At 35.2% G+C, this 23,502-nt stretch overlaps 1 protein-coding gene across 16 annotated transcripts in view; it reads left to right on the top strand.

Annotated features, from left to right (window-relative positions):
- PPFIA2 (PTPRF interacting protein alpha 2) overlaps positions 1 to 23,502 on the top strand; it is a 544,821-nt gene that overhangs the window by 16,288 nt on the left and 505,031 nt on the right. For 4 of the 16 annotated variants that reach the window (XM_058308490.2, XM_058308494.2, XM_071218980.1 and 1 more), the window contains exon 2: positions 6,018 to 6,268. In XM_058308490.2, coding sequence (XP_058164473.1) covers positions 6,020 to 6,268 — 249 coding nt within the window. In that variant the 5' untranslated portion in view covers positions 6,018 to 6,019. Of the gene's footprint in view, positions 1 to 514; positions 1,035 to 1,486; positions 1,822 to 6,017; positions 6,269 to 23,502 lie in introns of those variants that run through there. The other 12 variants (XM_058308495.2, XM_058308491.2, XM_058308486.2 and 9 more) reach the window with 9 other exon arrangements.

The raw sequence follows: 23,502 nt of genomic DNA, 5'->3' as shown, positions 1-23,502 counted from the left end.
ATACTTTTTCATTAGAAAGCTTCAGACTCTTTGCTTTACTCAAAAGAAGAACACACCTTTTGGCTTTCTGAAGATACTTGGCTAACCCTCAAGTTATGCCCAATGTTTAAGCTTTCTCCCAATCCCCTCATCCTTGTTCTTTTCATTTTCACTGAAACCAGGATTCCCCTCATCCTTGTTCTTTTCATTTTCACTGAAACCAGGATGGTGGAATCTCCTTCATGAGTTTACCTTACAGTAGGTACTGGTTTTGTCTCCTCCTTCTTCTCCTGTCCTAGCGGGTTTGTATGAATGGACAGCAGCGGCAGAAAGAAAGGCAAATAGGTACAGGGTATAGGAGGAACTGGACCAGGATCTAGAGAACAGACTCAGCTCAAAGACATAATTCACTCTAGCAGCGAGTAGTTATTCCAGTCATACAGTCCTCCTCGCTAAAGCAGCGAATGGAGAAGAGCTGGAGAGCCAACTAGAAGAGACATATGCCGCCACACCCTAGACTGTCTCAGGTCCCTGTAAGATGACTACCGTGTCCTGGTCCAGGGAGAAGGAGGCTGCCTGCTTAAAGAAATGACAAGCACGGAAGGCGAGGGAGGCAGGAGGTGCCCAAACCCACTCCCTTCCCCACTAGCGCGCGAGTAGGCCGGCTTCTCTGTAAAGACCATTCTGGGGGAGAAGTCCAGGCGGGTAGAGCTCACCCCCCTGCCACCCCAGTCCGTCCCTGGCCCTCGCTCGAGCTGGCGGCACTGGGACCAGCGCGAGCCCCGGCAGGCGGGGAGCGGCTACGGGAGAGCCGTGTGTATCCGCGAGCGCGTGTGCGTGAGGAGGAGAGCAAAGACGTGATTACTTCAGAATTTATTTAAGGGCCGGTGGAAACCACTGCAGCAGCTTCCAGGGGAAGCCCTTGTTCTACAAGAACAGGAGGTGGAGGCTGCCGAGGAGGAGGAGCGGGAGCCGGAGGAGGAGGAGCACTGGCAGCAACTGCACGAGCCAAGTGAGGCGAGAAGGTGCCGCGGCCTCCGCGGCGATCCCAGCAGGTCGGTGCTTCCGGCCAACTGAAGCAGGAGGCCGGGAGGAGAGCCTGGGTGTGGAGGGCCGCCGGGTTGCCTTTCCCGAGAAGCACCTCCTTTACGTGACACGAGACTCCCTAGCGCCGAACAGGCAGGGGCCCGCGGGGACCTGTCCCGCTTCTCGCCTCCCGGGGACTCGGCTCCCTTTAGCACCCCAGCTCCCAGTGTTCGCCAGAAACTCCGGAGGGGCTTGCGGTGGGGGGCCGGGTGGCGACCCTCCCGTCCAGATACTCCTCACGCTTATCCCGCAAAGCCCACGTGTCGAGGGACACTCCCGGGGGGCCCGCACGCGGACGGGGAGCGGTGCCGCCTGTTAAGTTTCTGAAAGTCCAGCCGAGCCCCCGGGCTCGCGGCTCCCCGCGCCCGGTCTCCCGCCGCACGCGCGCATCTGCGGCTGCTCTGGCAAAGGGGCCGCTGCTGCTTTAAGAGCCGCCTCCCCCTTCCCTCCCTTTGACAATGGTCTGAACCGAGCTCTGCTTCCCAAAGCAAAATTTGTAATATGCCATTTTTCCTGTGGACGCTTCTCCTTTCGGCTGCTGACGGAGCTGCGGGAAGATGCCGAGTCGCCGCCCCGCCGCCGAGCGGGGACGCGTTCCGGGAGGGCGCCGGGGCGCGCGTGCCGCTGAGCGGCCTTTCTCCTCCCGTTGCTAGGCAAGTGGTCCTGGAGGGCCGGCTGTGAGCCTCCGCTCTCGGCGAGCGGGAGACTGCGCTTCTCATTGATCAATTGAAGAAGCAGGACCCGAGCAGATATTAGGTACAGAAACTGACTCGAGTGCCACGGTTTCCCTTCCGTTTTATTTATTTATTTTTTTCCACCCCGCACCCTAACCCCACCCCGACCCCAGGGAAGATGAGCTGCAAATTCCTCCTTGCCAGTTACAGTTAGGTACCTTTTGCTTTCTGCCCCGATCATCTCCCGTCTCCTGTTTCTCTGCCTCCTCCCTACTTGACTCTGTCTTGTTGGACAGGTTGAAGAATTTTAGTGTGCAAATTATGAAGTCAACTTCTTCAGGGTGGTGATGGGGGTGTGGCTGAGAAAGAGCTGTCCAGCTGTGTGGGGGGAGCGGAGCCTACGACCGTATGTAAATACACTGGGGTAAAGAAAGTGCAAAAGGCTTCCATTAGAGGTGTTAATAATGTTTCCTGAGGACTGGGGATTTCAGAGTTAAATAGGGGGAAGAATATTCATAAATGTAACTCAGACAATGGCTAGGATTTCTCTGCCGAATTACCCCTGGTGGTTAACTGAGGTGGAGTTGGGTGGTTCTTAAGACTAAACCTTTGCAGAATAAACTAACCGTAGAGAATAATTGCATCATTGATTTAGTATGGTTTAATCCTAGTGATCTTTTTAGATAAAGTGATTCAAATGACAGGAAAATAGCTTTTTGTAGCATTGTCATATCCCAGTGGTACTGATTATAGAGCACATATTGCTAAGGAACGTACTGAATCTTGAATGCCCTTCGATAATGACTCCATTGGGCATTCAGAACTTTTATTTCTGAAATTTGAGGGATTTAGAAGACAATCAAGGTTATGTTCTTAGACTAAGGGAATTGGTTTTCCTGGTATGAAATTCTTCAAGCTAAATTTAAGCGCTGGGCTAATTAAACCAACCAGGTTTATTCTTTTTCTTTTTCCACAGCAAATAAGCAATATCTTTAAGTAGGTCTTGAATCCTTCAATAATTCAATGAATAAGACATGAATATCCAGATTAGGATAACGTAATTCATGTATCTCATTGACTTTGGAGAAGGGGTGATGAATGGGCAATATTAAAGCAAACTATTAGTATGATGATGCTTTTTTTTCCCTTCAGGAATTAAATGATACAGTGCAGTTTTTTTTTTTTTGTTTTTTTTTTAGTATTGAAAAGATTGTAAAAGTTAAAAGTGGTATGTCTGGGTGAAACATGCTTAGATCGATGTTGAATGACTATATATAACCTCTGGGCTATGGAAGTTGCTTCAGATGTCATCCATTCAATAAGGGGGTGTTTAACTCTTGCACTGAATATCGATTTTTAATTGTTTTTTAATACCTAATATGTGCATTAAAAATGTGTTTTAAGGATTATCCAAATATTTCTCAACTTGTAGTGGAGTCTTAGTTCTAATGCAAGAAACTGAGCTAGTTCATGAAAGTGACCTTATTTATGTAGACATGCATAATTTTTTCATCTAATTTTGATAGGAAGACTTTAGATTTACTCTGTTGGGTTGAATGTTTGTAAAGAAAAGGCAGCAGGTACTCTTTTTATTTCCTAAGCAACTTTGACATAGTTTGACTTGAATTTCTTATTGGATTTGGAAAGTTTAGAAGTACATACTGAAATCAAATCCTTAGTCATAGAAGTAGAATGAGTCATAAAGATAAAATATTGTTCTACAAAGATGAACATTAGTCACCTTATAATAGAAATAAATTCTTGCATTTGCAAAAGTCTTTGATATCTTTACTATACCTGCTGTTCTCAGCCAAATATCCCACTGGAGTCTGGTAATGGGCTTGTAAACAAACAAATAAAGAGCTTATGGGCTATTATTCACTTTATGGAAGAGAAAACTGAAGTTATAAGATGTGTAATGACTTGTTCAGGTTCACATGCCTCAGGAGGGACCTGACAGGGAATCGAATTAGGTTCTTTTCAGGATAGGTTTAATAGATTTTCTAAGACCCTATGCTGCTTCTCATCATAGCACCTTATGGCTGACTAAATCAAGGCCCACCTTTTGCACCTCTGTAAGAACCTAAAGTTTGTGAATGTCTAAGACCCCATGATTATGACAAGCGTTTGTTAGAACTAGGATAATATTTTCAGGGGAAAATGGTACATGAGGTCATCTATGCAGTTATAGTTTCCCTTGGAAATTAAAGTTGTTCTAAGTAATTGAGAATGGAGAGGGGCTAATAACTTTCTTACAGTAAGGAGATGATTTAAAGGAAAGATTTAGGAATATTTAAGTAATCTAAATTTTAAACCTTGCCAGTGTTTTGGCACCAAATATCACAATGCTACCATTTCCTCTTACAGTATTTTGTTTTAACCTTAAATATGAAAGAGAAACACATTGGCTCATGATAATGATTTCTCAGAATGACACAGATGTCTACTGTGTAGATTTCATGATGGCATGAGAACTAATTGTTTCAAATATTTTAAATATTAAATGTATTGGAACATTTTTTTGCACTCCCATTCCTTTTCCATTAATATAAACAATATTCATAGCAGTTAGAAAGTTTGTTTTCCCTCTTTGTGATAGCTGATTACTAACAGCCATAATAGCAAGTGTGTGTGTGTGTATGTGTGTGTGTGTGTTTAAATGCATTTTATGTGTCTGCTTTGTTATTTATTTTAGGATGAATAAGAAATTGAATGAGCCATTCTCCTGTCTTCATGTAGCTCAGTGTTTTGAGCAATGGCCAATAATATAAAGCATTATTTTTAATTATCTTAAAATTCAGCTTACCACTTAATTTTTTATCTGGAATATCAGCCACCAAAATACTTTTCCTTTATCTTAGTTTTCAGTAGGCCCTGACCAAATCAGTCTCAGATAATTGAATTTCATTCCTCTTAACCCAATTTGTATGATGAATGACATAAAAAGTAATTAACTATTGTGCTTTTAAATCTTGACATTTTATTTGAAATTATTACCAGAAATATTTCCCTAAGGACAAGAATATGTAGGTAGAAAAATGAATTGACCTTGCACTATAAAGCCAAAGAATGCTCCAGTATCAACAGCCAAACCAACCTTTCTCCACATCGGCCTTCTCCAAAACCAAGCCCACTAATTAATAGCTCTTGGCCTCAGTACAACAATTGAAATTGTGTTGGGTTTGATTTTATTTTAACATAAGATAGAGGATAAAAGAGAAAATGAAATATTTCTCATTTTTAAAATGCCACATAATAGGTTAATATTACAGCTTAATATATGTGTTGTTTATTCTAAATCAACTTAATAGATGATTTTTAAAAATTCTGAACAATTCATTCATTTCATGACTGGAAGCTTGTGATTAGTAGCAGAAATGTGAAGTTAATACAATAGCTAATGTAATTTATGGCATCTATTTTGTGGACTATTTGAAAGAGTGTTAGATTATATTGTTATATTGTTTGGATAGAAACCAGACAATGCAGCTAACAGGAAACAAAGGAATAATAAATGTAATTACTAGTATAATAACCTAAACAAATTTTTTGTTACCTTAGTCTCTTTCATAAAGCTTATGTCTAATTCAGTAAGGATCACTTATCTACTCTGTGCAGACTATTGTAGGAATTCAGAAAGAGAGAATATGAAAGTAATGAAATGGAAGTTCTAATGGCAAGAAGCTTTAAGTTAGTTCATGTGAAAAAAAACTGTTGATAGAATAAGAAAAACTAAAAGCTGATTATAAAATTAATAGTCAATCATTTGTGGGTTTTCTGAATGAAAGAGTGAACATTAATTCATTCAATTACTTAAGTCATTAAAAAATAATTTTCTTCCTACCCATTAAGTGCCAGACACTGTGCTTTCTGTTAATAATATAATAATAAAATAAAGGTGAGATAGAAGCATTAACTGTAAGGAATTTGTGAACTTGCTGGGGAAGACAGATGATCAATTAGTAAGTGTAATGGCATGTTTATGTAAATTTAACTAGGTGGGATGAGTTATGATAAAATAATCCTTCAGAAGTAACCAACCTGTGTTTTGAGGTAGGAGATATGTGTATTGTCATGAGGGTGAGAATGCATGGAGCTTGTTAAAAGTGAATGAATCATTCTTCATGGAGTTGAAAGCATTGGTTGGAGATAAGGCAGAGGGTAGGAGAAAAAGAGACAGAGGCTATGAGTTGTGAAAACGCTGGTGAGTTGAGGACCAGGTGGCATAATTGGTAATCATTTCTTTAGTAAGACTTTATCTCTTTTACTTTCTTTAAGCAATGATGTGTGAAGTGATGCCCACAATTAATGAGGACACCCCAATGAGCCAAAGGGGGTCCCAGAGCAGTGGCTCGGACTCAGACTCTCATTTTGAGCAGCTGATGGTGAATATGCTAGATGAAAGGGACCGTCTTCTAGACACCCTTCGGGAGACCCAGGAAAGCCTCTCACTTGCCCAGCAAAGACTTCAGGATGTTATCTATGATAGAGATTCACTCCAGAGGCAACTCAATTCAGCCCTACCACAGGTAAGCTCCCTGGTAGTATTTTTCCTTCCTATTGGTAACTGCAGCTCTGATAAAATTTAATCTGACTTAAATAAACCTCACCTTATTCTCATTCTTATATTTACTTTTTCCCTGAACATATATGATGGGCTTGTTTATTTTGGTGAGAAAAAATTAAGAATAGATAATTACTTCACATGAAACCATGTCTCAAACAAAATAGCTGTGGTATGTTGTGATTGAGGGATTTGAAACATGAGTTGCTATCTGCTATTTTGAAAATTGTATCTATGTGTTTTGGTGGTAGGAGAAAAAAATAATTTGTTGCTCAGGTTTTAGTCATTAGAAGTAAAATATTTTATTTTCTCTTACTTTTAAAAAATAGTCATGACATTTGGAAATACATACTTTCCATTTTCAGTTGTGTGGTTTGTCTTTGGAAATGATAGTAGTTTTGGAACTTTCTGTCTAGTTTTTTTCTGTTTTCTTTTTCTTTAAAATGGTCTATTAACTGCTTAAAAAGTCTTAGAGTTATTGATAATTACACTTTTCCCCTCAGAAGAAATACTAACCAGTTTCTTTTTATTTTAAGTAATATTTTGGAAGTTGGAGAAAAGTCAAAAGTTCAACCTTAATCTCATAACTTTAACATAGGTAGATTAATTATTTTTTTAAATTTTTATTTCAACCATCTTATAGAAAAATCTGGAGAATTTTAATGATTGCCTACTTATTCATATACAAAGTTAATAATGAGTTAATTTACTTATTTAAGAATAGTACAATTGTGGTTATTTTAGGTATGAGACAAAATAGAATATAAATGAGTTTTTAAAAAAATTTTAGTTTTTTTTAAGATACATAAATCACACAAAATGTTATAATAAAAAATATAAGATGTTCCCGCTCGCAATAAGCTATAGTTTCCTTTCAAATGCATTTGATTGAACCTCTATTTAAAAGACAGTTTAACAAAAATTGAAGCATTGACCTTTTTCCAAGAAATTATATCTGCAGCAAATATATTTTCATAATTAACAAAAATATATTCAAGGTTGTTAAAATTCTAAACCAACTGTTCTATTAATTTGAATGTGATGTTGAGATATTTATGGCTATCAGAATGAAAAGATCATCTAATATCCTCTGCCATATCCCTGATTGGTAAACCCAGAGATTACTCCTGTCCTCAGCCTTTTAATTTTCAGTAAGTTGATCTTGTGTTGAGAGGAAATAATGTTTCCAAAAACTCTTACCTGTTGGTATGCCAGCTTGTTTAATAACACAGAATATGTTGATTGCTTTCAAAGATTTAGAGACAACTATAGTATCTTCATCCTTTTTTAAGCCAGACATTTGTCTTTCCAATTGTTCTTCATAAGGTGGTTTCTAGAACTCTTACCCCTTTCTTCTAGGATTATTTTTTGGTTAATGTTGTTGTTGAAAGGAAGTCCAGAACTAATCACAGTATTCTACGTCTTCTTTGGCAAATATAGAATTGGGCCTATCATTTTTTTTTTTTAGAGGGTTTTATTAAAGAAGTCTGGGATTGTATTAGATTTGGGGGTAAATTCAACATATTTTCAGGATGTAAGGGATTATCAATCCCATGAAATTTCTAATAGAGTTGTTTAAATGCTCTAGTGTGTTCTTGTTTTCCCACAATCTTCTTGAAAATTCACTTTTTGATCCTGTATAGGACTCTGCGTGTATCCCTTCTACATTTGTTTTCTGATATTTTATTCAAGCTTTATGTTACCATTTTGGTTCTGATCCTGACCCTGTCACAATGATTCTGTGTATAATTTGGGTATGGTTTATTTTTCTCTATCTCTGCAATATGGGTAACTATTTCACAAGGATGTTATAAAGATAAAGTACTAGAACAAGATGCCTGGGGCAGGGAGGAGAAAACTGGAAAATATTTTCATATAGAACTATATTGAAGGTGTAAGAATGAAAACATTTTAATACTAGTGATTCAATTATGTTGACTGTTTAGAGGATACTGCCATCTGAAATTTTAAGTTTCAATTTTTAATTACACTGGTGTACAATCTCTTATTCAAACCTCTTTGGACCAGTTGTGTATTGGAATTCAGAATTTTCCCGATTTTCTATATGTAATATATATTATGAAACACTCCTCCAGAAGAATTCTGGGCAGGACTCCATAATCAGTACATTCATATTTCTTGAGAGTATTATTATTATTTCTTCTTCATGTAAAAAATAAAGACTATACATAGTCTAATGTTAGTGTAGATTTGAATGTGCTGCCAAATAAGTTTACTAGTAAAATATCAGTTTTCATAGTATATGACTACTGGAATTGTGGATTAGGGGTTGAGCATGTGTATTTAGATCTAGTTCCAATCTGTTCTACAAAAAAACTTTTTTGCATCTTTTTCACTATTTGAGTACTCCTAGCCATCTGCAGATCTTTAAGACAATAATGAGCTTGTCATTTTTTAAAGGCAAGAATATAATTTAATAACCTAATATAACCTGAATTGCTATAGTTTTTCTGCAAGTAACAAAGGAATATTTTTCTCTTGTTGCTGTCTTCAGATCTTTTGAATATTTTGTAAGCAACATCACATTTGACATTTAGCTGGAAGGAGGAGATTCCTACCATAAATGTAAGTTTTGAGGCAGGAATAAAGCATGTAAAATTGAAAACTATTAGAGCAGTATTAAAGTGAAAATTATTTTAGCAAACATAGGATAGAATTGAAAGTAGAAGCAGACTTTAAAACATATGTTTTAAATTTCCTATTAAGAACTTTTAGGTGTTGGTGCTTTGATGCTTTGCTTTAGTCACTTTCCCTTCTGTTATTCCTTTGTGAACAGACGTATGACTGATTTTAACACTCCTAACTATACACATTATTTTATAGCTATAGTGTTTAATTTTTCATTATGTGTTTAATGTATCTGCGTTTAAACAGGGGTGATAATTCCAAATCATTCTGTAGCTCCAGGCCTGAAGTTCCAAAGCTTCATGTTCAATTCTCTACCTATTTATTGCACATATCAATTTTAATATTCCACAGAGCCTCAGATTTCTCAAGGCCAACTTCAATCATCATCTACTCCCCATTCCCCACCCAAATCTGCTCTGACTTCTTACCCAGATACCTGAAAGTCCTTGCTGATCCTCAGTCTCTCATCTCTGATTTTAGTCATCATTGAGCCATACTGATTTTATGTCTTAAATAATTCGCAAATTTCTGTACTCATTTCTATTCCTTTGGCATCCAGCCCTGAACTTCTTCTTTGCTCCATGTATTAACATTTCCACTTTGTAAATATGCCACAATGTATGCTTGAATAATACTGTACTGTTTAGTGACCCAACAAATGTCAGGCTATTCCAATCCTTTTCCTTCAGCATATTCATCTCTCTGCATCTCTGTTCTTCCCCCATGTCTTTGTCCAGCTAACTTTTCATGCTAGCCAAGAATTTATCTCTTCCAGGAATCCTTTTCTGACCCTCAGGTGCATTTTCTCTGCATCCCATACCTTTATCATATACCATATTATAATTAAATTGTTTATTTGCCTATTTTCCAACCTAGACTAGAAGCTCCTGGAGGATTAAAGGAAACATAAGTGTAAACTAATTTATAAATATAGAAATGTTTGTATTTGTTTTATCCAGAATGCTAAGAGATTAATTTCTATCTATGTATATTGATAAGCATTATAACAGTGTATCAGGAATATTGTTAAAATAGGCAGTCTTAGATATTTTTGAAAACAGACAAATACGTATTTTAAATATACTCTTTAGAATATTCAGAGAAGAGGTAAGAGGAGTAAATTTCCTATTCCAAAAGACATTATATATAAAAGCTTAACATTTCTTTCTGGTACCATATTGAAAGTTTGCTGTCCATTATTTAATGGTTATATATGTTTATAAAGGGGTTAGGAAAAAATGAAACTTAGTTTTACACTAGGAAACTTAGAAAATAAAGTTGCTTAGAAAAATACACAAATGGACACAAATTAATGGAAAGTCAAAACATTACAGAAATATTGAAAGTATTTGCACTATAAGATTGATATAATTATCTTCATAAAGTTTCATGTGGATAGAGATGTTAGAATGACATTTTTAAGAAAAGATTGAAAAGGACTAGACGGTAGTCTATGTGAGATAGTACATTTGTACAGACAGGAATCTGTTCAAGGACACATGAGGGTTGAAATTCAACCTGTTTTCTGATTTCCAGGTTAGGCTTAGGGTACCTAATTTATACAAAGGAATCATATGAACTAACAATAGCCCTAGTTTTTAAAAATAATGAGATGAATTTGTTGTAAAGAGCATAACCAAAAGATTCATTTGATGAAGGGTTTGAGGGCAGGAATGAGGTTTTGTATGATGGCAGTGGAAAGATATGGACTGTTAATATTTGTGATGAAAATTAAGGACAGAAGTTTATATATAGGATAATTAATAGAATTTTGAATGAACTAATTACATAAGGTGATCATGGAGAAAATTTATCCTGCCATTTTGATTTAGGATAGATTAGATAGTAAGCATGTATCAGTTATCTATTGTTAAAATAATGCTGTGTAACAAGCAACATTAAACCCCTGACATACAAAAATATTGATTTGTGGGATTCAGTTGATCTGGACTTGTATTGGCTGGTCTTGGCTATATGCCTTATGCCACCCTGATCTAGGGATTGGGTCAGTCAGCTATATGTCAGCTGTCTGTTGTCTGAACTAGGATGATTTTGGCTGGGTCACTTAGGTCTATGCCATGTCTGTGATCCTGCAGCTAGCCCTGGCAGGTTCTCATGGTAATGTTAGAGAAGTAAGAACAAAACAGATGTAAACAAGTACTTTTCAAGCTTCTTCTTGAGTCTTTTTCATTAATATTCCTTCTCCAAGTCCAGAAGCAGAGTGGAAATCAATACAAAGTTATACGGGAGAGAGTATAGAGACAGGCAGAGGGGACCTGGGATAATCAGGAAAATCAGTTTACTGCAAATGTAAGATGAAAGTGACATTTTGGTCATTATAATGTTAGGGAAAGCTTACTGTGATTTTGTAATAGTTCTGGTGAGATATGAGGATTTGAAATAGGAATTTGAGCCCTGAAATTAGGAAAGTCAAAAGGAATGTAAATAATATGGAAGAGAAAGAATGGAAAAAGACTAGTAATGAAGTGAATGGCCATGGCTTTGAACTGGAATCCAGAAGATCTGAATTTGAATTGAGAATCTACCACTGTTTAGCTGAGGGAACACTGGCAAGTTACTTGGCTTCTCTACGCTATTTCTTAAATGGGAAAAGTGTATGTTATCTACCCACAGGAGTGTTTGAAAAGGAGTGGGCATCACCATCCCAGAATCCTCAGGATTGGGGAATGAACTATGGACTAAAGTAGACTTACTTGTATTCTACTATAGATTTATTGTGATTCTAGCAATGGAAGAAATTCTATCATTGATGTGGAGGCTATGGCCACTGGAGGTTCTGAGGGCAGGGAAAGGGAGAAACAGGTATGATACGGGGGCTTTTTCAGGACTTGGGAATCATTCTGAATGACACTGCAAAGGCAGATACAGGCCATTATGTATCTTGCCATAACCTACTGAATCGTGTGGGAGAGAGTGTAAACTACAGTGTAAAATATTATCCATGCTTAGTGGCAATGCTCCAAAAGGTGTTCATCAATTTCAGTGAATATACCACACTAATGAAGGATATCATTAATGTGGAAAATGTGGGAGTATGGGGAGCAGGGCATATGGGAATCCCCTATATTTTTGTTATGTAACATTTATGTAATCTAAATATCTTTTAAAAAATAATAAAAAATATATTACAAAAAAAGAAAAGTGTCCTTAACAAAGGTATGTGTATGTGCTTCAAAAACCCTGGGCACTATAAAAATGTCAGATGGAATTTTTCTTAAATTGACATGCACTGATATATACCTCGATGAAGAATTAAGGTAAGGGAGGCTGCAGTATAGAAGAGGAATAACTTTATCTCTGACACTTTAAAATATTTAACTGAAACTTACAGAGGGTGAGAAATTTTGCCCTGAAGTTACTTTTTCTCTGGAGGCAGGGTACCTATGGCTTGCTACTTGCTAACTTAGTCACCTTGGTCAAACTACTTAAATTTACCATGCTTCATGTAAAAAGTAATGATAGATCCTCCCTCAAAGGGTCATTAAGCAGAATAAGTGATCTGGAACATGTCAAATGATTAATGCAAGTCCTCACAGAAAGCACATGCTCAATAAATGTTAAATGTAGCAAGGGTTGCTGTTGTTATTACTGTTAATACTATCAACATTATCCTTAGCCAACCTTAACCACATGATTTTACTCAGCAATAATGGCACATGTTGAGAGCATTAAAAATCCATACTTTACTCAGGTTTTTCAAATTTTGATAGTCTTTTGATTTATCTTTTAAAAAAATCCCTAATTATACTCTCCTAAATGTTCTTTTTTCCCCAAATTCTCTACTTCCTCAATGATCAGTCTCACATGCTCCTTGATTACCTCAAACAACATCCATTCCTATTGTCCTAAGGATATTATAACATAAGATCTGGATTTGGTGCCTTCCTTTCCAGTGAAACCTAACTTTGCCACCAAACAGTTTTAACTGCTGCTCCTGTGAAAGAGAACGGTGCTGCATGCTTTGTTAGTTCATATTATAACCAGTCCAGTTCCTTATTTTTTTTTCTCACCTCCAGTTATTTTTCCCCTTGGCCAAGTGAAATAGTCTGCACCAGCAGCCTTTATTTCTCATGGTGTCTTTTATTTTTTAACCCTTACACTTAGGCTTCAGTCATCACCATTCTCCTAAAGATATATTCATGTATATCACCAAATGGATACATATTTTGCAAATCTAGTCACCCTCTTTCCTTCTTCATACCCCTTGACTTCTCTGTGTCAAGTGATGATATCAATGAGTTCATTTTGAAATTCCCACACCTTTAGTCTACCTAACCATTCCTTTTCTTGGCTTTTAGGTATGTTATTTTTCAATGCCCATTCTTTTCCCCACACCTTCACACACTTTTCTACACCCACTCTCATCTCTTTGTATCATTTCCATCCTCCAATCTTAAGTATTGCCCTTCCTATTTCAGACTAAGTTAAAGACTAATTCCTTGGTCCCCCTTTCTCATTTCCTTTGATAATTTTTTTCTGCCCCTAGTATCTTCAGTTTCTCTCAACTGGCTCTTTTATAACTTATTCAAATCTATTCTTTAAAATTAAAATGATGACAACTATAATAATAGAAAAAAAATCCCTTGAGTTTATCTCCCCATAGCTACAAATGTATGCTTCCTTTTCTTTACTTATTTCTTGATTCATTTGTTCTCCCTGTCTCAATTTTTTAATCTTTACACTCTTAGACTAACTGCAGGTCTGGCTTGTCTTCTAACTCTCTGCTCAAAATGTTTCATATTACGAATAACTTAGAAATGTGGTGGGCTTGTTTTATTAAAATTAATCACAAAATGTAACACTGTGATCACTCCCTTCTCAAAAAAAGAAAAAAAATTCCTGATCTCTTAACCTTCATGACATCATACTCTCTTCTTAAATCTTAAATCTTCTTTACTTTCCTTCATTTTTGCTTTTTTTATGAGTGAACAACTCCTCACCTAGTCACTCCTTAAATTTTAAATAATAAAGATAAGATGGATAATAGTAATAGCTAACATCTCTGAATGCTCCCTCTATACCAGGAAATGTTTTATTTATGCATCCAAATATTAAAGTGGGAGTCTTCTGTGTCTCTGTTTGAGGAGAGGTGATGCAATGCAGAGTACTTACCACTACACAATTGCAGCGTGCCAGGAAACTTCTGATAGGAAAGAGGCTACAGACATGAGGTGCAAGACTATTTGCAGGAAGTACAGAAATGTACTCCAAGTAATTAGTCCATCACAAGCCCATATTCCATTTTAAGGCTATGCAAGTTTGAGATGGAAAAGCCAGAAGGGAGAGAAAACTTTCGGAGAGTTGTTGGTTTGCTGTGCATACTCTGTCACTTCATGTATGAGTGATGGGCTAATGCAAGCGAGAGAGCTTTAGAAAAAAACATTTAAGTGTCTCTAGGATATAGAGTCTATCTGAATTCTAATGGCAGAAGCTGCGTCTGAAGATGTCTTTGCCTTTATAACAGATTAAAAAGGGTCTCACAGCAGGCAAGATTCAAGCCCTCCAATGTCAAGGCAATAGTAATTTTAAAAGAGCACTTGGGGACCCAAAGGATACCTTGCTTAGGGATATTTTATGTAAACCTGTAGAGTGAGTCGATTGTAAGAAGTCCAGATTTTAAGGTGGTGAATGATAATGACAAATTAAAGGTTTGATTCCAGAGAAGAATCTGAGTGGAAATCAAATAAACTGGGGAAGAATCCACAGAGGGCTCTGTGAAAAATCCACAAATGCAGTGTACCCCAGGAGAGGAAGGTTCAGCTATTATACCTTTGCCATTCAAAAAGCCCTGACTATGGATATCAAGTGGGTCAACCACATACCACTGTCCTCTTGTCTCTCTGTTTCCTTTTCCCAGGTTCTGACTCTTCTGGAAGAGTCAGAAATACTTTTTGTTAGTGGGGAATATCAGAGTAAAGAGAGACCACCACCACGTGCCATCCTCCAATGCAGACTTCAAAGCCTGAAGCAGGCCTGATTTGAATGCAAGGATGTTGAATGGGAACTCAGGGTTTTGTATATTACATTGTCCTTTATTGAACAAGACCTGGGAAATCAGTCTAGACTGAACTCTTTAATACCAAAATAAAAGGGTGGTATATTTTCTAAACATGAGCAGAGATGCTAAGACACCTGCATGAAATTTCATCTGGGTTCATTTCTCCGCCTGAAGGAATCAGAGGAGAAATAATGTTAGTTTCTGAATCTAGCTCATTCTTTAAATTGGCTTAATGTATTATCTTGGTTAATTCTCAAAACATTCCTATGAGATAGGTATTATTACTTCCATATTAAAGATAGTAAAACCAAGGCACAGAAAGATTAAGTACCTTATTCAATGCTACACAATTGGTAAGTGTTATTCAACAGGATACTGTTCATGTTGTAATTTTAATCTTAATCCAAGCCAAATCGTTCAATCCCATTATGGTTATCTAGAGCAAAAGGAGTATTAAACTTCTCTGGCAAATTTCTTTAAGAGATATGAGTCACTGAAAGTATTCATCCTAACTGTTCCTAAGTTCTAAGAAGGCAAGCACAATTCTTATTAATGAAATGTGAAATGTTTATTAAAGTTAGTATAATTATACTAAACACAATTATTCAAGGATCTCAAGTCCTGCTAGTTATGACATCAGAAGCTGACTTTTTGTTTTGAGTATTCTTTATAGCTCATTAGGTTCTTTTGTATAAGGAAGAGTGTATGGGTGGCATGAAAAAGTGTTTAACTAGAAATTATAACACCTGGATTTCAGTCTCAACTGTGCTAAGCCCCACAGTACTGAAAACCTTTGAACTCCTCACAGCTCTGTTTACTCACATATTGAAGAGAAAATACTAGTTCCCTCTAGTATTTGTATACTTGTATTAATCTTAAATGACTACAAAGGGCATGCATCTTGGGATATTAATTTAATCATAACCATTTAATGATCAATTACTACTTATTTACTTGATGGCTATTTTAGGGTTTACTCTATGTCAGATTCTATATTTAAGTAATAATGTTGCTAACATCTATGCCTTATATCTTTTGACCTTGATCAATTATGGTATCAAAGAGTATATTATGGCAATAAAAAAAGCACTGTCTATAATTTATGAATATTACATTGATTTGTAAAAGCTTTGAAAGTGACTGTTTTAGTTAATTCATTATCTCATTTTCTACTTTGATGAATTCTCCGTAGTCCTAGAAAAATACTGCTTCTTCCCTTATGTGCTAGATGCCATGCCCTCTTGCTATTACAGGACAAAACTCTTCTCTTCTTTCTCTTACATCATTTATGTTTCTACCTCTAATGGATTAAAATAAACAGCATAAAAATGTACTATTAATTTCTCTTATCCTTAATTAAAAAAAACAAAAAAACAACTCTATTTCCCACCCCACCTAGCTACCACCTTATTTATTTCCTTTATAGCAAAAGTTTTCTAAAAAGATGCCAACATTTGTTCTCTCTAAGATCTCTGGCGAGATTGTCCAACAAAGGACCACATAGTTTGCTCCCTGAATACCTTTAGGTCTTTACTCATACATCACCTTCTCAGTGAGGCCATGCTTAATTGCCCTATTTACAATGATAATACCCCCTCTCCAATACTCCTAAATCCTGTTTTCTGTTTTTTCTCCATGGCATATATTACCATCTAACAGTTTGTATTTTACTTCTTTGTCTTGTTTATCATCTCATTCTTCTTCCAATAGATTCTATGTTTTATGAAGTCAGAAGTTTTATTTTACTTGGTTCACTGTGTATTTCCTGCCTAGAAACTGTGCCTGGCATATTTTTTGTGTTCAAAAAATAATAAATGAAAACAAAAATTATTCCTTTGATTGGTGAGTGCATTTGCCATGAAATATATGTGTGCTCATTTTGGAAGCCATATAATCATTATGAAATTAGATAGCATATGTTAAAGATCTTGATAAAATAAAAAAAATGTGCGGAATCTTAAGTATTTATAATGTTAAAGTCATAATATTTGTGATACTGGTGTTGATACTTTAAACCCTTCTGAATGACATGTGTTTATTATCAAGAGAGATAGCATTTTGGATGTTTTATAAACCAGATAACTGACATTCAAAATGTAAATGACTTGCTTTGAAATTATTAAAAATAGACACTAATCCAAATTCTTTTGCCTTCAAATTCCATTTCTTTTCAGCCTCTTGTGCTAGGTTGTAGAGAGGTATTTATTTCCTAAATAAAGTACCCTCTATAAAAGAAATGTATTTCATATTTACATGATACTATAATACTACTACTACTACTATTTGAACATTTTGTAGAAGGGCAAAAAAAAGTTAGGGTGTTTGGATTAGTTTTCCTCAAGGGAGCAGGTTTTTTGTTTTAATTATTTATTTTATTATGGTTATTATTTTGCTTGCTCCTATTCTTGCTCTCTGAGGAGTAATACCCACAGCAAAACAACCATTAGTAGTAGTATCCAGATGGATTTATAACCTAAATTTTTCCACTAAAATTTGTAGTCTAATTTGGTATACTTAACACTAGCATGCACACGATTTGTTTTTATTACTCTTTGAAGAAGAATACTAAAATAAGGACCAGAGACATTGGAATTCATGTAATTGACTTTTCCTGCATATTTTTTTTCAGGTATTTCTTATTTCTCAAGACTAGGTAGCAATGACCACTATCCCCTAGTTTAGGAAAACAGAGGTTACACCTACACTGGTGGGTTTTTTCTTTTAAAACATGATTCTCATAGGCTCTTTGATTATATAACATATCTTTTCATTCATCTCTGCATTTTTATTAGTTTACAAAAGAGTAACTCCTTTCTAGCTAATGCTTCATGGCCCTTAGTAGGAATTTAATATTTACTGTTACTGGACTGTCGTAAAGACTTATTTAAGTGAAGATTAGTAGGCCAAAGGTATGTAGGGCTAGAATTTTAAATTACTTTTTATTTGCAATCAAAGTTTTATTTGTGGCTTTAATGACTTTATTTTTTTTTTAAAAGATCTACTTTCCCCTAGAACAGACAGAATTCATTGTGAGATATGGGAATAGTTGGTACTTTCATTCTTGAAAGACTTGAATTCGGATGGTTCTACCTAATAATGAATGAAATCTCTGACCTAGAACTTTGAACAGATTATAGGAGAAACAAGGTGAATCTTATTGCTCTTGCACTGTCCTGTCATCCTTGGTGGTCAAGAGGACTCAAGTTGCCTTCCAAGGCAGGTATAAGGATTCATTGTTATTCCTAAAGTATTGGCTAGAAGATTTCTGCTATCAAGAATTCCTCTCCCTTGTAAACCTATGTTAAATTTGATGTTAATTAAAGGAAATTTTTCAGGAATAGATGTGGTTAGAATTTGACCCTACATTCATTACATACATTACATACATTACATACATTACATACATTACATACATTACTTCTACAGTAAACTACTTTTCCTGGATTATTCTTACTTATGATTCTCTCTTCGTGCATTTTTATGCCTTTTTTTAAGGTAATCTGTTTCAATTAATATGTGTGATTTTTTGATCTAAAATGTTGTATCTATTCCTATGAGAGATTATAAAATGGGCTTATGTGTACTGGTGACTTACAATAGATATTTAATTGACCAAGTTTTAAAAATATAGACTATTTGAAACATTTGCATGATAAAGCATTTATCTTGTGTATTTATTTCTAAGATAAATGAGACAAGTCAGTTTCAAATAAGAGCACACTTATTTTATCTTTGTTAATTTTGTATATGGGAAACATTAAAATAATAATAAAAGATATTTTAGAAATCATTTTAGCCATTCTGCTATCAGAATACAGGCCTGTTGAATATTTTATCCATACCAGTTATCCATGGCAGGTGCTTTTACTTGAGTTAGAAGAAACTTCCCTATTATTATATTTTTAGTAGAAAATATTTCACTTCTGAAATCTTTTTTAGTTATCCCGTGAAGATATATTTAATTTTTTTTAAAATATAACATTTGGCATTTACAAATGGTTAATCACAAATTTAATGGTTTTCCACTATGATTATGGATTTTCTATTTCTCCTTGCAATTCTATTACATTTTTTCATAGGTTTTTGAGGCTGCTTTTAGTTGCATTAAACTATAGCATTGTAATATCTTCTTGGAAAATTGAAACTTTTATCATTATGTTTTGGTCACTTTTATCTCTACGAGACATGCTTCTTTAAATTCTACTTTGTTTGACTTTAATAGAACTATAGCAGATTTCTTTTTTGTTAGTGTTTGTGCTATACAGCTTTCTTCATTCTTTTACTTTAACCCTTTCTTTATCCTTTTACTTTTACTCATGTTTTAGATGTATTTCCCACAAATAGCAAATAGACTCTGGGTTTTATTTTTTTATGAGATCTGTCAGTCTGTATCTTTTAATTATTTGGTCTCTTTTATTAACTGTAATTATTTGTATATTTGTGTTTAATCTACTATCTTACCAAGGGCTTTCTCTTTGTCCTGTCCTGAGTTTCCCTTTATTGACCTTTCATGCCTCGTTTTGAATTGTTTGATATTTTTTATCACTTCATTTCCTTCTCTATTATTCCATTGCTATTCTTTTAATAGTTACCTTAGAATTTGCAATGTGCATCTTCAGCAAACCAAAGTCTAATGTTAACTTGTATTCTCATCTCAAAGAATATAAGGCACTTAGAACCCTGATTATTTCACTGACTTTTCCTGCTTTATACTTCCTTACGTGTGATGGGAATATATACACATATCACACATACACCTTCTTACACACATGTGTATCTGACAAGATATTACTTTTGTACTTTTATACAGGCAAGATTCCTTTAGATATATTCACAAATCTATGACTTAGTTACTAATCATTCTTTCTGGATTGTGGATCTTCAACTAGGGATTATTTTTCTTCTACCTGAAGAGTAACATTTAATACTTCCTTTAGTGTTGGTTTGTAGATGAATAATTTTCTCCTTCCTTATAGAATTTTTTGAAAATGACCTGATGTCATCTTTATTCCTGAAGGATGTTTTTACTGCATATAACCACTGGATATAGTGGTTGTTTTCTTTTAACACTCTTAGTATAACATTCTCTTACAACTTTTATTATTGCTGTGGAGAAATTGTCAGTTTATGTTTTGCTTCTTTGAAGGTAAACTCCTTTTTTATTTTTCCTTTTGGCAGCTTTAAAGAATTTTTTAGAAGTTTTATTGTGATGTGAATTGAGTGCTCTCCCTTCCCTTCCTCCCTCCCTTTCTTCCTTCCTCCTTTCCTTCTTTCCATTTTTGCTTAGTATTCAAAGGGATTATTGACATCGTTAGTTGATGTTTTTATTCGTTTTGGAAATTTTTAAGACATTATTACTTTAAACATTGCTTCTGTCACAGTGCCCCCCTTTATTTCTCATTTTGAGATCACATTTCCCCTATGCTAATTCTTCTCACTTTGTCTTTTGTGCCTCTTTTCTGTACTTTCTATCCCTTTGGCACTCTATGATTCATTTGTAATATTTTCTTTGGACCTATGTTTGGTTCACTGATTTTATTAGCTGTACTAACTTGCTATTGAACCCATTTATTTACTTCTTTGTTGTGTTTATTGTCCTTTTCAATTTTATCATTGATATTTGTATTTTTTTAAAATTTCCAGTTTCTTGTGAAAATGTAGAATCTTGTATTTTATCTTCATGAACATTGTAAGCATTAAGCCTTTTAGAAAATCCCAATATCTGGAGCTCCTATGGTCCCTTTCTATTGTCTACTGTTTGAAGTACCCTTCATTCTTGTTTGTTGTCATCTCATGTGCCTGGTTATTTTTCACTGTGTTGTAGTAAATATTGTTCGTGGAAATCATTTTAGGTTCAGGATGTTATTATCTTACTCCAGAGTGAACATTTATTAGCTCTTGCCAGGTTCCTAGGAAGATAGCCATCCTCAATCACTTTAACTTATTCCTGGTAAGAGCCATCCACCCAAGGATTATTTCTCCAATGTGTGGCCCTTCAGGGTCAAACCCAGATGAAGAGGATTCACCTTTTTCTTATCAGGACCTTGACTTCAATTCCTGTCCCTTTAGCCCCATGAGGTTGTCAAATGTGCTAAGCCAGCCTTTCCAAATATAGGGGAAAAAGAAGACTTAAATGCTCAGGACCTTACTTTTCCTCAGATTCTAAATGCACAGTTCTTCAATATCTTTCTTGTTGTTTTAGATCTCTGCAAATTAAAAAAAAAATTGTCCTTATAAACCAAATTGGTCCAAATTAGCCAGTCTGATACTACTTCAAGCAAAAGTCCTCAATCTTTTAATGAGTACAAGAAATGCAATTAATTGAAAAAGCAAGCTTAACACAATTTTCTTAAAATAAATATGCACATTTCTGTAAAAAAAATTAGCAATTTTCCTTCTAAACACATTTTCTGGCATTCTCCTAATCTTATTTTATATTTCTGCTAGGATTCAGAACTTCAGCAACTGATCCAACAGTATTGAAAAATAATATCCTTTCTTCTATCATTTCTTTCTTCAAATGTATCCTCCTCACAGCTGTAGGATGGTCTATTTAAAATGAAAATGTCGCCATATTATTCCCTTGCTTAAAACGCTCCCATATTAAAAAAAACTACTGGACCTAATAAATGAATTCACAAGTTCATAGGCTAAAAGATAAACATAGAAAAATCAATTGTATTTTTGTATATTTTTAAAATTAATAAAAATGAAATCAGGAAAACAATTTCATTCATATAGAATTAAAATAATAAAATACTTAATAAATTTAACTAACATTGTATGCAAGTCTTACAAAATTAAAGTATAAATTATTGCTAATAGGAACTAAAAAATAAACAAATGGAGAAATTTTACATGTTCATGTAATGGAAGACTTACTATTGTTAAGAGGACACATCTACCCAAATTGAACCATAGATTCCACTTAATTGTTATTAAAAGCTCAGCAGGCTTACTTGCAGAATTTGACAGTGTGATTCTAAAATGTATATAGAAATGCAATAAAATATTGAAAAAGAACAAAGTTGGAGTTCTTACACTTCTTGATTTAAAAATTTACTCAAAAGGGACAATAATAAAGATAGTATGGTACTTAAGGATTGGTATACAGATTAATGAAAAAATAGTGTACAGTAATAAAACCTTATATTTATGGCCAATTGCTTTTCAAAATTATGCCAAGATCATTCAATTTGGAAAGGATGAATATTGGATAGTCACGTGCAAAAGTTTAATTTCAATTATTTCTATACAACATACAAAAATTAACTCAAAATGGTCCACCAACCTAAATATAAGAAGAAAACCATACAAATTTTAGAAGGAAAAAATAGAAGATCTTTTAGATTTGCGATTTGGCAAAAACATCTTAGATATAATACTAAAAACACAAACCATAAAAAACTGACAAATGGACTTCATAAAAAATAGATCTATGGGAATTTGATGCCACAAAGATGGCAGAGTGAGACATTCCAAGATTCCATCCCACCACAGAAGTTTTAAACAACAAGTAAATTTTGCAAAACCATCTTTCTGAGAGGTCCAGAAAACAATCAGAGTTGTAGTAACTATGAAAGTACTGAATCAAGAAAAAAGCCACATGAATTAGTAGGAAAATCTCTTGGCACAATTGCTAGCCCTTCCTCTACCCTCTCCGAGGCTTGGTGTGGAGACATCTTATAGTTGCAGTGCTGGTCCCTGATCCTGATTCCAGATGGAGCAGAATAACTTTGCGCATGTTTTAGGATTTCATGTATGTCTGTCCCAAACTGTCTGATGGCAGCCTGAAGGACTAAATCAAGAATCTCATTACAAGCTTACCATCCCAGATTTTGCCCTAAATGTATACAGCTTGAATGCTGGGCAGCTAAAATGCTGTAAGAGAACAGTCAAATCACAATTACCTGTATCAAAGGATTGTCAGTCCTGGGACATATAATGTAGCACTAGGTACTAGGAAAAAAACAATATTTCTTAGGGGAAAATGGGACATTTGGATCTGTATAGATAGCAGGCAGCTTAGGGCCACATATATGTGCCCAGGATAAGAAACATGCTTAGAAAAGAAGACCAGGGTGGACCTACAGTTTCACCTTAGGCTCTTCTCTCTTTTTTTTTTTTTTTAATATTTTTTATTAGACTCTTCTTGAAACTTGTTGTTACGCATTTACATAGACCAATCTACAAATGAGAAAGGTGTTTATTTGTTTGTTTCTTAATTTTTCTAGCCCTGGCACCCAAGGTAATCTCTATCATAACAATATCTGGATACAAGGTTAAGGAACAGATGACTTAGTGAACAAATACCTGAGTAAAATATCAAAATGTCCAGTGAGAACAAAAGATTACAAAGCTTATAATTGAAGACTATCAAAAAGGAGGACTGGATGTAACAGAAAAAAGAAACTTTTAAAAAGTTGTCTTAAGTATGCTCAAAGTGCTAAAGAAAACACAGGCAAAGAACTAAAGGACATCAGGAAAATGATAGATAAACAAAAGAAGAATATCAAAAGTGATAGAAATCA

This window comes from Dasypus novemcinctus, chromosome 12, assembly GCF_030445035.2.
Source record: "Dasypus novemcinctus isolate mDasNov1 chromosome 12, mDasNov1.1.hap2, whole genome shotgun sequence".
Classification (NCBI taxonomy): domain Eukaryota; kingdom Metazoa; phylum Chordata; class Mammalia; order Cingulata; family Dasypodidae; genus Dasypus; species Dasypus novemcinctus.
Note: the sequence above shows the minus strand (reverse complement) of the source record. Positions and strands in the feature narration are given on the sequence as shown.